At 32.5% G+C, this 17,045-nt stretch overlaps 1 protein-coding gene across 2 annotated transcripts in view; it reads right to left on the reverse strand.

Moving 5' to 3' along the window:
* Positions 1 to 17,045, reverse strand: part of LOC128244671 (ezrin-like) — a 230,160-nt gene that overhangs the window by 118,372 nt on the left and 94,743 nt on the right. For both annotated transcript variants that reach the window (XM_052962702.1, XM_052962701.1), the window contains exons 6-8: positions 16,350 to 16,370; positions 15,518 to 15,541; positions 14,826 to 14,846 (exon numbers count right to left, since the gene is read on the reverse strand). In XM_052962702.1, the coding sequence (XP_052818662.1) occupies positions 14,826 to 14,846; positions 15,518 to 15,541; positions 16,350 to 16,370 (66 nt within the window). The remainder of the gene's footprint in view (positions 1 to 14,825; positions 14,847 to 15,517; positions 15,542 to 16,349; positions 16,371 to 17,045) is intronic.

The following is a 17,045-nucleotide window of genomic DNA, read 5'->3' on the forward strand; positions in this document are numbered from 1 at the left end:
TATCCATGTGCGTGTCTCGTTCAGTTTCGTTCGGGCCCTTAGTTGGAACAATTTACATGATTTCAAAATGCTGAAATTACCGTTTGCTTAACATGATTTTTTAAACTCGTATTAGTATGAAGTGTTGTGTTTTTGACTGATGATGTAATTCTGACATTCTTGTTATTTATGCACATAACTGGTTTAAGGAAGTTTCCTTATCTGACATTAACTCTAAACCAAACCATGTTGAAAAGGTTCAACTACAAATGCGAGAAAATTACTTCAATTGCATACTATTATATTAATATAAAACAAATATGATAAAAAGGCAGAGAAAGAGACGAGAAAGAAGGAACACATGTATCAAACATGTTTGTAATCAAATAATAAAGAGATTGAGAAAACATGTGAGATTAATGAACACAATGTTTTTATTTTATGTTTTCTCTTCAATACATGCAATAGATGAGGCACTACAACTCGTACGTAATCGAGTGTAAAATACGTGCCATCGACGGCTGCAGGTGTAATGGTATGCAGGTAGGACTGAAGATTGACTAGAAAAAGTTAGCTTGAATGACGCATTTGAAAGTTGCATTCTTAGAAAGTTCATTCCAAGTGCGTATAGAAAAAGGAGGGAAAATAACTACTGTTCTATTAGAGGCATTGCATACTTAATGGGAACTAACAGTTAGAGTTGTAAGGGATGTGTATATATTCAGTAAACTTTTTATGTTTTTTATTGAAAAGACATAGTTTGTTTTTGAGTCGTATTACAAAAAAGTGTAAGCCAGCAGAGCTCCTTATCAATAACATAAATTGATATTAACTCTGTAACCCCCCAAAAATTATACCGGCCTTAATTTATTCGTTTGCAGCTGATTTATTTGTAGTCCGTTTGATTACATCAGACAGTATTAGCAAATTAAAGAATTGGGCGAATGCATCAAAAGAAGGTACTTGATGGACATGTTCAGTTCAGACGAAATGTGCCATCTACAGTCACTGGAAAGGAACACATGCGAATTAGTTTCTGAAATGTGTTAACCACACATTGATATCTACGAACTTAAACGAAGTTGTCGGTTTCGAGTTAACAAAATTGACATATGTTTTGTAAGGTGAAAGGTATGTTGAAATATATTAGCACTAAGTAGTTTGTGGAGTTTTGTGCTGTTGTTCTACGTTTCTTGTTTGTATGTTGTTTTTTGTGTTCTATGTCTTTGGCGTTTACCCAGTGCCATTAAACGGGGTTTATGTTTAAACGTTGGCTACTGAGCTTGTTTCTGTAGTTTGTCATAAAAAATATTGCGGTACACCTGCCCTAGGTAAAACTGAACTTGTCACGGGACAACGGAGAGAGAACTACACTTTACCTGCGAATACTGAGATATTTGCGGTTCCACGAGAGTAAGTTCCCATGGCCATCCACTTCTTGTCATTTCATAAGCAAACTCTTGTGCCAAATGTTATCAACATATTGCAGAAAAAAATACTCAAGGCTAGTATCTAACAACTCACCTAAAACGTTGAAAAGTAAAGAAAATGGACTTGATGAATACATTGAATTATTTATAAATCAAATGATTTATCAATAACATGGGATGCATCAAAGCAGCTCAAACCACCTGCTGCCAAGCACAAGATGTGCTTAAAGACGCGAAATAAACTTTTAATCTTTGATGTTTATTTTTGAATAACACCTACGTATTGTTTGATTCAAACATAAATTTAAATGATTGATAATCATTGTTTCCGTTTACAAAAAGAATATATTGATGTACTCTGTTAAAGTACTCTGTGCTCAAAGTTGAAATGTCACTATTATATTTATACACTACATTTTTGAAGTATTTACAAAATCGAAAGATTTCGAATGGCGCTTATAGCTTGAGATAATGTTTTTTTTCTTTTCTTTTCTTAACAAACTTTATATCTATTTTTGGCAAAAATGAACTGTTTGAGAGAAGGTGAAAACTGGATTTCAAATGATTATTTTATAACACTTATTTTTCCAACAACCATATTTAGGTATAAATGTCCTTGTATAATCTTAAAGGTAAATACCAAAACTGTTAGGGAAGAATATATGAGATATACGCCTTGGCGTTAAATGGTTTTACTTGTTGTTTATATGACAATCAATAAGAGCAATGCAAATGCGTGCAATACCAATCAAGAACATATAGGTATTTATCCTGTCCAATTACTATCGAAGTACGACCTAATATTTATCAGTTATTAAAGATGTCAACGATTAACAGCCCTAATATAACTCTGCTTTTGTAAAGTGTAAAAATTTGACATGGGTTTTTGATACATGTAGAACATCATGTACGGATCTTAAATAAGGAAATAAGGACTTGTTTTTGAGGTTCTTTTTCTGCATTATTTGTAAACAGATGTCTTCATTGAAGGTCTTATAGAAAGGCATTCCAAAGAACATGATTTAATAAAGATGGGTTGATGTAGGTGATAGTTGGGGATGCGATGATAACCTAATCCTTATCAAGCATTGTACATAATATAAGACTAAAATTATTTAATATATATACTATGTACGTTAGGTCAGCTATAATGATTTTGCTTCTTGCACACTAATTCATTTATATAGTTTGTATCGAGCAAAGAACACAATATGAAAGCCCTAATATGTATTTGTGCTCTTGTATTTACACAATTTTCGTTATTTGATTGCATTCCATTTCCGTGACCATGACTATAATTTGAATAAAATACTTAAGGATGTACTCAACATTCTTTATATGAAACAAAAACAAACGTTACCGATCGGGGTCTTTTTAAGCCAACCTGCAAAAAGATAAAAATGCATTTTCAATTGTTATGCAAGACGACTGGATGTGATCGATAAATAGCGATATAAATGAACACAAACATAACATGATCCGTCATAAACGGTCTGATAATATCTCACAACACATGACCAATGCATTTCAATTTAATACTATAATATAATTACGTCATTTATAGGAAAACAATTGTGATCAGTATTGACATGTTGAATGGCATATTTTTTTGTACAATTTTACCTTTTCTTTATTTTTAGAAATCGGCAAGTGTAAGGTAAAACTGTTGCGTTAGTTTTAGTGTTGCTTTTACTGTCGTTATATGTTACATATTATTCAAGCCGTTCTGAGAATTTGGACATTCTTTGCGGTGTATATGTATAATAATCTTAACAAAACTTGAAATGACATATAAAGAAAAGGCAGTCGAAAATCTATGATATTTTTTCTGCAATGTTCAGCATGCCCGTTGTCAAACGCATTGAAATAATTTTTCAACCACTCACACACTTTTGATAGCTGATTTTGAATTTAAAATGAATGTTAAGAAAGTTTTCCCTATCGGGCGAAAATGAAATATTGATTGTCACTCGCCTCAGATAAGCACCGTCAATTTTAAGATAACTCTTAACTTTGATTGAACTTAGAAGAGTCTGCGATACTAAAAAATAAATTCATTGAACAGGGTTTTTAAGGCCAAACTTAGCGTTTGTTTTATCTGATATGAATCTAAGTTCGGTAACAACCCAGGAACAAGAGTGTTTAGTATAATGCAAACGCTTTTGCAATTTCTTAAGTTAAGTACAGGGAAAATAAAAAGGTGTGGAAAAAATTGTATAGAAATTATTTTGGTGAACTTGTGTCATATCAGGTATCAAATCTAATACACTAAAATTATAAAACAATCACAAAGTGCTTAAAGGAACAATTATTTTGGTGAACTTGTGTCATATCAGGTATCAAATGTAATACACTAAAATAATAAAACAATCACAAAGTGCTTAAAGGGACTGTCTCACAGATGAAAAAAAAAACGAAAAAAAAATAAAATTGTCGAAAAATGACATAAACTTGGCATCGATGTGTACAATGCATTGAAACTTAATTATTGAAGTACCACATAGTTTGCAATTTATTAAAGTTTAGCAGTTATTTCGTATTTTTCCATTAAAAAAGTTACTGGGTAAGTCTACCGGGTAAATTCATTCCTTATGCGTGATTGGCTAGTCGGCGTTATCACGGGATATTACCGAGGTAGGTTTATAGCTTAATTATGTCACCCTAATTGTGAAAGACTTGATAGCTCTGTAGGGAAGACGCCTTTCTTCAATTTTGGCGACGCGGGTTCGAACCCGCGCTCCGACACATTTTTTTTAAATATTTTTGTGCTTTTTTTTACAATTTTACATCAAAGCGTAACACATACTATTAGATAATTGTCCTGAGATTCGTATCAATTTTTTTTTTTTTTTGGTGCCAATCTGTGAGACAGTCCCTTTAATATGATTTATTTGGTAAAACGTTTGAAAAATTAAATAAAAGTGATGATTTCTGCAAACAATAATCAATTTTACTGTATGTCGTAGATAGTTTAATACAGCTGAATTTACCGAAAGTATAGAAACAACTTATTTTGTTAAATATGTTCTTAGGGATATAATATTTGAAAAAAAAATAATGAAAATGCGACTGTCTTGTATTTGCCAACAACTATGTCTAATTTAATACTAAAATTACCACAAATACTGTATGTTATAGATACTTTAATACAGACACACCTTATTTTGTGAAATATGATATTTTTTGGTAAAATATTTGAAAAGATAATTGTAAATGATAAAAAAATGCCAATAACTTTGTCAAATCGTGCAAATAAAATTACCAGAACGTAATTTTTAGAAATGTGAGTTTTTGGGTGAACGATTCGAAAATTTAAAAGTAAATGAGAGTTTTTTGCAAATATTTTGTCAAATGTTGCAATAAAATAACAATAATTACTGTATTCAATACAATATTATATATACCTAAATTATAGAAACTACGTTATTTTGTGTAATTTGATTTTTTGTAAAATTAAAAAAAAAAATGAGAATTTCTGAAATTTACTAAGAACTGTGTCAATTGTTTCAATAATATTACCAGAATCACTGCATTCAAAATATTTTATAGTACAGTATATAATACCTTAAGTAAGGTAAAAATGTGTGTTTTTAGGGGAAAATATTTGAAAATTGAATAGAAATGAGAATTTCTGGAACTTGTAAATGATATAGTTAAATTTTGCTATAAAATTACCAGATTTACGATATCTAATATATTTCATATTACAGTATTACACACCTCAAGTTAATTAAGATTTTAATTCGTAAAATGTGTTTTTGTTCGGACAAATGTTTGAAAAATTAGATAATAAGGGAATATCTGGAATTTGCCATTACGCTTGTACATATTTTCAACCAAATCACCGGATTTTCAGTACTGAAAAGATAAAATATAAATAGTATAATAAACCTAAAGTAAAGGAATATCGTGTTGTATACAATGTGATTTTGGGGGTAAAACATAACAAAATGTTAAAATTTTTTGGAGACAGTCAATATCCTATTAAATTTACATATGACATTTCAACAATATTTTTTATGTTAGTAATATTCCAAACTAATTTCCTTAAAATATAGAAACAGCTAATCCGGTTAAATGAAATGTAAAATATTACAAAACATGATTTTTTTATAGTATTTGTCTAAACCTTGATTACAACAGAACAATTATGGTCACAGAAATGACATATGAGCTGCATGTCATACAATATATTTAAAAAAAAAAATGCTATCAGATCAAACAAGAAATAAGTTTTTGATTTTTGAGTAAAACATTCAGAAAAAAATAAACGAAAATGATGATTTTCGGAATTTGATAACAAAACAATAAATACAAGTCCCAAAATATGTAACTTTTATAGTTCATGTTTTATTCTAGAAGTCAACATTTTTATACTCTTCGTTTTCAAAGAAAGCCTAAAACATTTTATACCATTGTATACATGAATAATTGTTTTTAGCTCTACTGGCCAAAGGCCAGAAGACCTTATGCGATGGTAATGTGTACGTAGTATGTGCATCCGTGCGTCCGTGCGGTCGTGCGTCCGTGCGGTAGTGCGTTCGTGCGTCTGTAAACAATTGCTTGTGAACAGTCTTCAGTTTTGATTGTATCTCGATGAAACTTGTACAGTATCTAGATATCCATTAAAGCTCGGTTCCCGTCGAAAACCAGCCAGATCCGCCCATGAATGCCTAGATTATGGGCCATGAAAGTTTTAAAGAAATGCTTTCTATTTTTAGCTAGGTCTGCATGAGCGAATTCTATTTTTAGCCAAGTTTACATGTACATGTAAATTCAAGTCTAGAATTAAGGGAGACAATTTGCAAGTCTAGGATTTTGAGAGACAATTTGCTTTTTGCTTCTGCAGTTGATTTTGTGAATTACTCTGCCTTGTTCTTGTTGAAAGCCCAAAGGCCATTTTTTAGCTTGAAGTTCTGTAGTTTGCGCATTCATCTTAACAAAATTGATTGTGAATGTTTAAGTTATGCACCTGGTGTCATTACTGGCCACACCCAGGGTTCACAGGTTTGGTAAACATAAATCTGGAAAGGTTTGAAAATCTTTTTGTGTGTTCGTGCATCCAACTCAGCACAATTGATTGTGAATGTTTGTTTAAATTGATCAATGTTGTCCTAGGATGCCCTTGACTGTGACCTTTTGACCAACTTTTTTAACTTCTAAAACTACAGCAAATTTTACTATAAGTACAGTTTTGAAAGCATTTTTTGTCAGATGACTTTTACTTGGCACATATTAAAATAGTTCATGCAACTAATCTGCTTACAATACTTTCTGGGCTCAGATGTTGAACGTGCTATGTTTTCAGGTAACCCAAACACAAAACATAAACTATATGTATGTTGCCTTTTGCCCATACATACATGCTCTGAATTGATATGACCACAAAAGCCATGCCAGTAGAGCATAGGCCCTTTTGGGCCTCTTGTTTGCATACATGAAACTCTGTTGTTTTTGTTGATAAGAGTAGCAATGTCACTGCCTTAATGTAGCAAAAGATGTTCACAAAGTTTCAACGCATGCGAAGAAGCCCTTGCACAATCAAATCCAACCTTCTTGCTGCTACGTGTTATTGTATGACAGCCAGTTTGACAAGTGCACTATACCACTTTCATAATATGAGAATAAGCTGGTGTTCTACCAGTTGTCACTTGATATGGTAGTTCGTTACTCACTAGTTCCCATCCCCATTCTAGCGAATTTACAAAAGTATGTTCTTACTAGTCCTGAATTTGTAAAAAATACCCACAGACTGTTACACATAGTACTTAATCACAGTCAGCATAAGCACAACGGCGTCTCTTTTTCAAAACGTGATTTCTTTCATAGTTTTGCCACCCACTCCAGCTATCACATCTTCACCAATCTATTTTAGTTTAAACATATTTTATTCATCAGCGTATACACACATATTATAAAGACAAACAAAAAACACATGTACAATCTAGAAAAGGATAAGAACGAAAGATTATTAGTATCTTCCATGGCCGAGAGTGTAAGATAGGTTCATTACGACCGAGCGTAAGGTGTTTTGCGGAAACGAGGTTTACCGAGTTTTCGCAAAACACCTTGCGCGAGGGTCGGGATGAAACTATCTTAAACGAGCGGCTATGGTAGATGCTTTTTCTCCCACCTCAGTTAAAAAAAATTAAGTAAAAATGTATTTTTTGCTGGAACTCTTTTGTGCTTAGTGAATATAATTGCGTATGGATATGCGATAGCACGTGATTGTCATGGATATGCGCGCAGTGATTCGGGTTATGTTAACAGTCAATTCGATCTTAAAATAGTTTAGAGGAGAGTGACGCATTATCTCTTGAAATGTGCGTGAATTTTATCTTCGCCCGTGGACAAGATAAGAATATCTAGCATGGTTAAATTATTGGATATACTTATCTGAGGTGGGAGAAAAATATATCTTAAAAAGTTCTTCTCTAAACTTTAGCAGAAGTACATATTTAATGACAGACATTAAGACAGCATACAATGTAGATGGCACAATGATATTGATATTGTTGGATTAGATTAGATGGTAGTGTTTAATGTGATTTGGCTTCATTTACTTTTATTAAATATTTTTACATACGATGTACACAGTAAGATAGTAGTTAAAAGTTAAACATTTTGTGTGATTAACAAAGCTATAATAAGCTTAGTTTATTTTCACTTTTCAAATACAAAAGTTGGTAATTTTGTTTGAGAACAGAATTTGATAGTAAAGAGGATAAGAGTGAAGAAAGAGGGCAGGGTTGTTGGTTTTGAAGAACAACTTCCAGTGCCTTTTCTTCACTGAGTCCTTATTGGTAGTATTAAATAGCATGTATACAGAAAGGAGATAATCCTGGAAGGTAATCCTGGAAGGGATTGATATTAAGTAGTATGTGACAGTCACTGGCTATCAATTTTTAGTGTCATTTGAGGGGTGAACTGCATCGAACAGTGTCTTATTTTGTTCATCTGAGAGGGCAGTGTCACCGTATAGCGTTGCGTTAGTCAAAGCCTCTACAGAGTTGAGAAGAAGTCTCCTTTGTTCAGTATAAAGGGGACAGATAAGAAGATAATGATATGTTGTTTCCTGAACTCCACACGCACAAATGGACGAGGGCACAATATATTTAGCAAAAAGGTGATGGTTCAATGAACTGCATTCGATTTGTAAGCGAGTGTGAATGACCTGTAATCGACGTTTCCCATATTAAAACAGAGTATTTGGTTTGGAATTATCCAACTTAAGGTAGGCTTTAAAACCAGAGACAGTGTCAATGTTTTGTGCTTCAGCTGGAAGACTATTCCATGCTGAGATTGATGAAGGAAGGAATGAATTCATATAGAGTGACGTATGTGTACGAATGCTAGAGATATTGGATACGTTTCGAAGTGATCTATTTGATGCTTGACTGTCTGAGGAACCAAACCTGACAGATAATCAGGAGAGAGACCATTCTTCATTTTGTAAATAGGTAAAAAGTAAAAGCTCGTTTTTCACGTCTTGTTTCCAAGCTCTCAAAGCCAGATTTAATGAGAAACAAGGCGAGTGCAACCAGTAATAATGCGTTCGCATTTGTTTTGAATTTTGTGAATATCGTTTTATTCATTGTGTACAATTATTCCAGATGACTACCGCATACTCCAAGATTGGCCTAATGAAAGAAAAATAAATAACTTCCAGAGACCTCCTATCCAGTTGATAGCGTAGACGTTTCATGATGTTTACTCTAGATCAAGCTTTTTCTTTAATATAGTTAATGTGAGTTTGCCAATTTCCCTCATTAGAAAGAAAAATACCCAGGTGTTTATGAGATTCAAAAATCGGGATATCAGTGTCAAACATGTACACAGACGGATGAATGCGTTTGTTTCGTTTTCGAGATATGACCATTGATTCAGATTGGTTGGGATTGCACTTTACAAGCCACTTATCAGCCCAAATAGATATTTTGTTTATATCTGTCTGTAGTTTTAAAGCTTCAGTCTGGGGGATGTCCACTATAACAAATAGACTTGTATCATCAGCAAATAGGTTGACATTTGAATCTATCTTGTTTACTATGTCATTTATGTATATAAGAAATAAAATAGGACCCAAAATTTGGCCCTAGGGAACTCCAGCTTCAATTGATTTTAATGCCGAAGTGGCTCCCGGAATAACCACACACTGGCATCTATCCTCTAAGTAGTTGGAAAACCAAGACAGTAAGTGACCATAAATGTCTGCCTTCTCGAGTTTGTATAGCAGACCACAATGCCAAACTTTGTCAAATGCTTCACTTATATAAAAAAAGACAACTCGTATTTCAAGACCATTGTCGAGAGCTTGACAGAAACTATTATATAGGTAGGTAAGCTGATTGACAGTAGAATCACCTGGTAGAAAGCCAGATTGGGGTCGAGTAATAAAACTGGTATCACGAAGAAAGTTGAATACATGTGTAAATATAATTATTTCAAAGACTTTTTCCATAGTGTTCAAAAGAGAGATTGGGCGATAATTTGATGGGTTTGAAGGATCCCCCTTTTTAAAGACAGCGCAAACATTTGAATATTATCAATTAGACGGAACAACACAAGCAGTTAAAGAAGCATTGAACAATTAACACCAAGGCTGGCTAAGTTCTGAAGAAGTTTCAAGTAAAATGCGATTATCAATGCCATCAGGCCCAGATGCTTGACCAGCCGAGAGACTACTTATAGTATCTTTGACTTCACAAGGTACGATAACAATCGAATCAAGTTTAGCATAATCATTAGTTAAATCAAGTTCAGGTTATACTTGAGTTGAATCGCCAACGTAGGTCTGAAGAACAGAGAAATCATTAAGGATTTCGGCCTTGCCTTGGTCGTCTGCAACGCACTGACCATCTAATGGGTTGAGTAGTGGAGGAATGCCTCGTGATTTAAACGGAGTGATAAATGACTTAAGAGTTTTCCACCAGTCCTTAGAACTGAGTTCACTGAATTTACGTTTCAAAGCAAGAGAGTCAAAGTATTTTAATTTTGAACTCCGAATTAGAGCGACAACTTCGTTATGCAATTTGCGAACTTAGTCCAATGTATTGGATTGTTAGTGCGTTTGACCTTTCTATAAGCTCTTTTACGCTGTCGAATTTTTATTCTAATGTCGTTATTCATCCAAGGAGGTTCAAGAGGATTGATAGTTATAACCTTGTTGGGAATACGGCTGTTGGAAATATCAACAATTGATTTAGTAAAATCAGAGGTGAACAAATCAATATTTGTATTTCTAACTAACTTCTGGCAAAGTTGCGTGTAGTTCCCATTGTCGTATTTCCATATTCTACGCCGAGTAAGCTTCTTAACCGGTTTATTGTATCTAAAATTCCAAAAATAGGGCAATAAAAACGAATGTTTTAATCTGGAAAAAGCTCTCCAACTCTGCTATGGACTAATGAGTTTGAGTTGGAAATAAATAAGAGATCGATAATTGAGGAAGAATTTTCTGTAAAGTGCGTTGGATCTGAAATGCATTGTTCAATGGCAAACTGTTGTGATAAAGAGTTGATTTTTCGCCCCAAACTATCGACAAAAGTGTTCAGATTGAAATCACCTGTAATGATAATATCCTCAATAAGGTTATAATAGTTATTAACAGAGTTAGGAGGACGATATTACACACAGATAAGTACACATTTAGATGTGCGTATATTTATTTCTAACCAGAGACATTGTAGTGCCATTAACTCCAAATCATCCCTTCTTTTAAAATTGATACCGTCTTTGATATATAATTGGCAACGCCACCGTATGAATCTCGATGCCGATCACGCCTAACTGGTCTTGAGAAGCCAGGGATTAGAATTTGGTCGTCTGTGATTGCATCAGCTAAACAAGTTTCAGAAAAAGTGAGGATATCGAAAGAACTTAGTTCAGTTGACAATAAATCTAGTTTCGGTAGAAGACTTTGAACATTAAAGTTGGGACAACACAGAAAAGTTGAAAGATTAGTGGACAGATCGCTATATGAACTACCAGGGAAAGTGTTGTGTCTTGAACCGGGACCTGGATTAGGGTGAATATCGCCTGATAGTGAAAGAAAAATATTTAACCAAGTTAAAACTACCATGGAAAACATAAAGCACAAGCAATGTTTTGTGAAGCTTGCATTTTTACTAAACGTTTTACTTGCCGTGTGACTTAATGTGAAATTGCTCTTTGATCGCATACTTTGATCAAATTTAACTTGGAATCTTTGACGTGCAAGAATACTAAGTTAGATGTAGCTGTGAGATTTAATCTTAAAGAGTAAACATTATTTGCGTCGCTTGCTAGGCTCAGAAGAAAAACAAGATCAACAGTAAGATGGAAACGGCCGCTGTTCCTATATCTAGCATTTTGGAAAACGCCGAATTTTGTTTGCCTATTCATTTAATTGAACTAACAAAAATTATAAATGCTAGTATTGTCGGCAACACAATGTTACAAACAAGGTACGATCGTTCAGTATCCAGAACCACACCACCACTACACTGAAAGTGAAAGAAAGAGAGTGTGCAAAGAAAGCAATAAGCATATATATGAGTAATCATATGATAGTGTGTATGGAGGACATTGTATATCTGAATTTGAACCAGTTATGAAGAAAGTTGTTTATGTTCATAGATCTATAAGAGGATTTTTGACAAAATATAAAGAGAGCGTCAAGTCTGAAGTACACGTAAACAGACGAAAATACTTATTGTAAATACATTAAAATAATAATGCCTACGAATAACAATGACATAGAAAACATTAAATGTGTGTTTCATGTTAATAACAAGAATGTAAGAAGAAAATCCATCTACAGACAATAATGTATTGCAAATAAGTATTGCTCTATAGCATGCATATAAACAAAAAGCATATGTTATTACATTGTTGATTGTATTTCAATACTAATTTTAAACCTTTTACAAATTGTGTGTACATATTTTAGTGAAAAAAAAATATACTGAATTATATTTCTTAATTAAACATGGTAAACATTAACAAATCAAATGACTTCGTTATCAATTAGTTTAGGAAGACAAAAGAAATAAAGTTGTCCAAGATGACTACGAAAAGTAAGTACATTAGTCTATACAGATACTCATCTTCATGCAACAATACACCAGCATGTAATGTATTATATAAACAGCAAACACGTTCTTTTAAGTATATAATCTTTCTATTTCATTGAACTTTGAACATTCTTTAACCTAGCATAAATTGTTAAATCATTGAAAATATATTTCAAAAAAACAATTTGTATCGTAGTATATTAATCATTTCTGTTTAAGAAGCCGCAAAGATAGAAATTTAATTATGTAAGTAAATTTGAAAAGGCTTCAATAGGTTATGATTTTGAAGGTAATATTTTAGTTTAAGTTTCGTATATATAATATTTGTAACAGTGACCGATTAAGGTATTAACTAGTCATGATACCAAAGCTCTTATACAAACAGGTGAGAGAAATAAATCCAATTGAATCGAGAGTCACTAAACCGTATGGATGTGCAGACATTATACTTCAGGTAAAAAGTTATGTACCCACTGGTGCAGGCGACCTCGCAATATCTGCATAAGATTTAAAATGGTTTATGTCGTCGATACAATCAATCCGTTTGACTGCGAAGGAGTCACCCAGCTTGACATTGACAAGAATTGAACCATCTGAAGACCAGGCGCATTCGACACGACCTGACTTTGCAAACCCATGAGCATGGAAGAGCAGATTTGCACGTGTTTTTGTCAAGTCTTCATTCTAGTAGTCTAATAGTCTTTATCTATTTTGCTTCATCAACATTACCCTCATGTGATGCAACACCACTGGTTATAGTCTTTGTATTTGCTTCACATTGTAATGGATATCTTTCTTGCATGAACAGTGTAACATTTTATAATGTCCTTTCTGTTTGGGCGACTGTCGTGGTCTCCATGTACTGTTCACTTGTAGAATACATTATACCACTAAAACTATTCAAAGCTTCATTTTTTCAAGCATGTAGGTCGGGCGAGAATCAAGTCAGCATTTTAACCCCCTTAAAAACACAAACACTTTCAGATTCCACATTAGTAGTTGCTCAACTACTTTATCCACATGATTAAATATCATACAGTAGTTTATTACAGTTAAATAGTCTCAATAATAAATTTCTATATGATATTTAATTGAGTCACATATTTGTGCTTGCCTATTATTATGCTTTTTACACAATTTTAGGCTATTGTATCACATGTGATCTATAATACTTAAACGTCAAAATGTTTGTGTCTCTATTATATTTATTTTTCTATTAACATCTTTGCTTTTGCTGATAATCGATGCGCCGTTCTTAAACATTGTATGACGTTGACTTCACTTACTTTTCCATGTGATTATTTATCTACTGATGAAGGCGTACAGATATAAAAAATAAAAATGATTCTAAGTTTTTCTAATATTTTTATACTAAATTTACTGATAACATTTGGAAAATTCAAGAAATCCTCACTCTCATTTATAGTTAGACGACTCTCCAACACATCAACCAAATAATCAAATTTCACTTTGTACGACATTCTGAACCTATGGTTTTTGAAGAGCAGTTTAATAAAAGAATATAGAATACAGTAAATAAGGTATTATTAAATCCAACAAATTTCACTTTAATTTGTTTATTTAAAAAGAAAATTTTAAAGAATAAAATATAACCATAAAATTACGACAAAAATCACATTTCACAATAAAGATGTGTCTACACAAAAGGTATGTATTTTGCTTCAATTTTTTTATATATTCTGTTTTTTTCGTTGCCAATTATAATTTTGATATAGACAAATTCCAGAACTTTATACGTTTGTTTACAATTTTCAAAATTTTATCTCAAACATAACATTTCACTAGACTAAAGTTGCTTTTTTATCAAACATATATTTGAAGCGCAAAATCAAAACCAACAAAGTTAAAAAATCTCCCCGACTAAGTATGAACTTATTTCAGACTTTTTTTTGTTATTATAACTACAGAATTAACTATTTGTCTTTTGTTTATCTATATTAGGCAAACTGTAGATAACAAAACAATTCCTTCCGTTTATACTCATTGCTAGCATGTACAGAGAACTTAGTGTACATGAAATTCGTTAAAATATATTCAAGTGTTAAATTGCGGTAAAACTTTCACTAGCGTTATGAATAATAAGTAGTTTGACACATCGTTTGGATACCGATTGCCTACATTTGCACATATAGGACATGTTTTGTGTGTTTTGGTGTCTTTAACATATGGTACATGTATTTTAACACTTGTATAGATACAGTGAAGATATATGGTATATATGATGATACATATATATCTAAGATTGCACATTGATTATCATAGCAGAAATAACACTGAAATAGGTCACGAAATATTTTTCTTAAAGATGAAACCTTAATATACGTATACAAAACATACATACCGGTCCGCTTTTTTTTTCGCCCTGAAATGCGAAAAAAATAATGTTATTAGTGAATGTATATGATGAACTGGTGATGAACATGAACATGGACAAAAAGGGTTTTGTAAAAAAATCCATTATATTTATTGAATTCTCAAATGAAATAAATGTCACTAAATTAATCCTTTTTTATCCTGATTAATAAGCTGAAAAAAATCTTGAATTGATTGCGTGTTTTTGATACAATCTGAAAATTTATCCCTCAGAAGAAAAAAAGTTCTGTAAAGCTGCTTTTACTTGTTTCGCGTTATTTCACTTCCGGTGTCGAAGCATTATGCTCCTTTTGATATGGGAAATAGGTTTGTGGTAATATAAATTATATATTGCATTATTGAAACCCCGCGAAAATGTTTTCGTCAGTTTTTCAAAAGCTGTGAGGAAATCCTGCGGGAGAGTAAAAAGCCCAGTGTTTTTTCTGCAAAAAAACCCGCTGGCGACCGAAATTGGTGGGTTTGACAAACTTCCAAAAACGTTTCGCAAATTGAGCCTTCTAACTTAACTTCTATGTCAGTATTCGATTACATCGTTATTTACGGGTACTTGAGGTTGCGAAATCTGGGACAATTGGGGTATCGTTTTTTCTTAAACATGATTTTAACAAAAACGCTACGTTGTATTCTAAGTGCTTAATTTTGTAGTAAACACGTGCTTACCTTTCAGATTTTCCATTTATCAACCTGCAAAGAGATAAAATAAATCATCGTCAGTTATACCACCAAACGACTGGAATGTGATCAATGAATTTTGAAATGTACACGCACACGAAATCACCCGTTAACGGCCTGATGATATCTCTAAACACATGATGAACGTGCATTTATAATGGAATCACATTATTTATGTTGTATGGCATAATTATTATTCAATTGTTTGCCTTTTATTCATTTTAAGAAATCAACTGCCCTGATAAAGCTGATGTATTAGTGTTATAAGTGTTGGTCGTGTATTGCCGTTATCTTTGTTTTCTCTCTTCTTTGTAATAATTATTCTTCAAGTCTTTCTGGGATACTGGATTATAGATATTTCTCTTAGCTTATGAGTACAATAATATAGCCTGTGTTGGCAATTATAAGAATATAGTATGAAATGTTTGGATTGTTTTACATTTATATACAAGAGAACACTAGATAACAATATCGTTATTTCTACTTCTTAAAATAGTTGCTTACATACACATTGCCGATTAAGCATACTCGTATTCATTTATATGCAGGAGTTTATTTGCGACAAAGCTAACACTACCTCTTCTATTCGTACGTTGTCATATTATACTAGTGTATTTAAAATGGTATGAATGTTTACAAACTACAAATATTTTTACTTTTCCGTCCTAATCATGTTATATACACATGCAAATATGCAATAAAGATATAAAACCTAGTTTGCTACATCGATTATCATAACCGTTTATAGGTTTAAAAATAAATGCACTAGGCTATTCTTTATTGAAAGTATTAATTCGAAGAACGACCAAACAGTACATACCTAAGCTCTCTTTTAAGTTTCCTGAAAAGAAAAAAATGTTATTAATTAAACGAGTTATGTTTATAAGATGAGCTGGTGATGCTTCAAAGGTAAATTTTAACAATATACCATTATAATTTGATACAGATTTACAAAATTGCAAATCAGTGAAATGATCTTGATGAAGGTTATAACATGCCAAATTCAATTTTCTTTTCCAAACCGTTGACACAAATATATATATACTACCTCTCAATGATTTCAATGAAATAATGTTACAAAGGAGTTTGATGACATACTCATGGTTATGAACTTTCATCTTTTTAGAGTTCTAGTTGTATTTTCCTGGTTGTATTTTCACATTAGGAGAACGCAGTCTGAGGGATATGACGTATGTCTGACATTTATATTTTTAATATCGACAATTTAGATATTTTCTTTTTTTACCTCACACGCTTTCGTAAGCTGTTTCTAAATTCAAAATCACTTTTAAGAAAACTGCCCCCAATAGGACGATTATAATGATAAATGGCATTTAAAACAAATTTTATTTGATATTGAGTAAAATTCTCAAAAACACGCCTTGACAATGATTTTCGATGTCTGGTGAACTATTCAGGCATTTTCACATTTCAGTTAATCTGCAGACGAACAACATTTGTTAAACGTAACTTTAACTCTTCGAGTATGCTAGCAGTTTAAGGTGATCATATATAA

The sequence above is a fragment of the Mya arenaria genome, chromosome 8, assembly GCF_026914265.1.
Source record: "Mya arenaria isolate MELC-2E11 chromosome 8, ASM2691426v1".
In the NCBI taxonomy this organism is placed as follows: Eukaryota; Metazoa; Mollusca; class Bivalvia; order Myida; family Myidae; genus Mya; species Mya arenaria.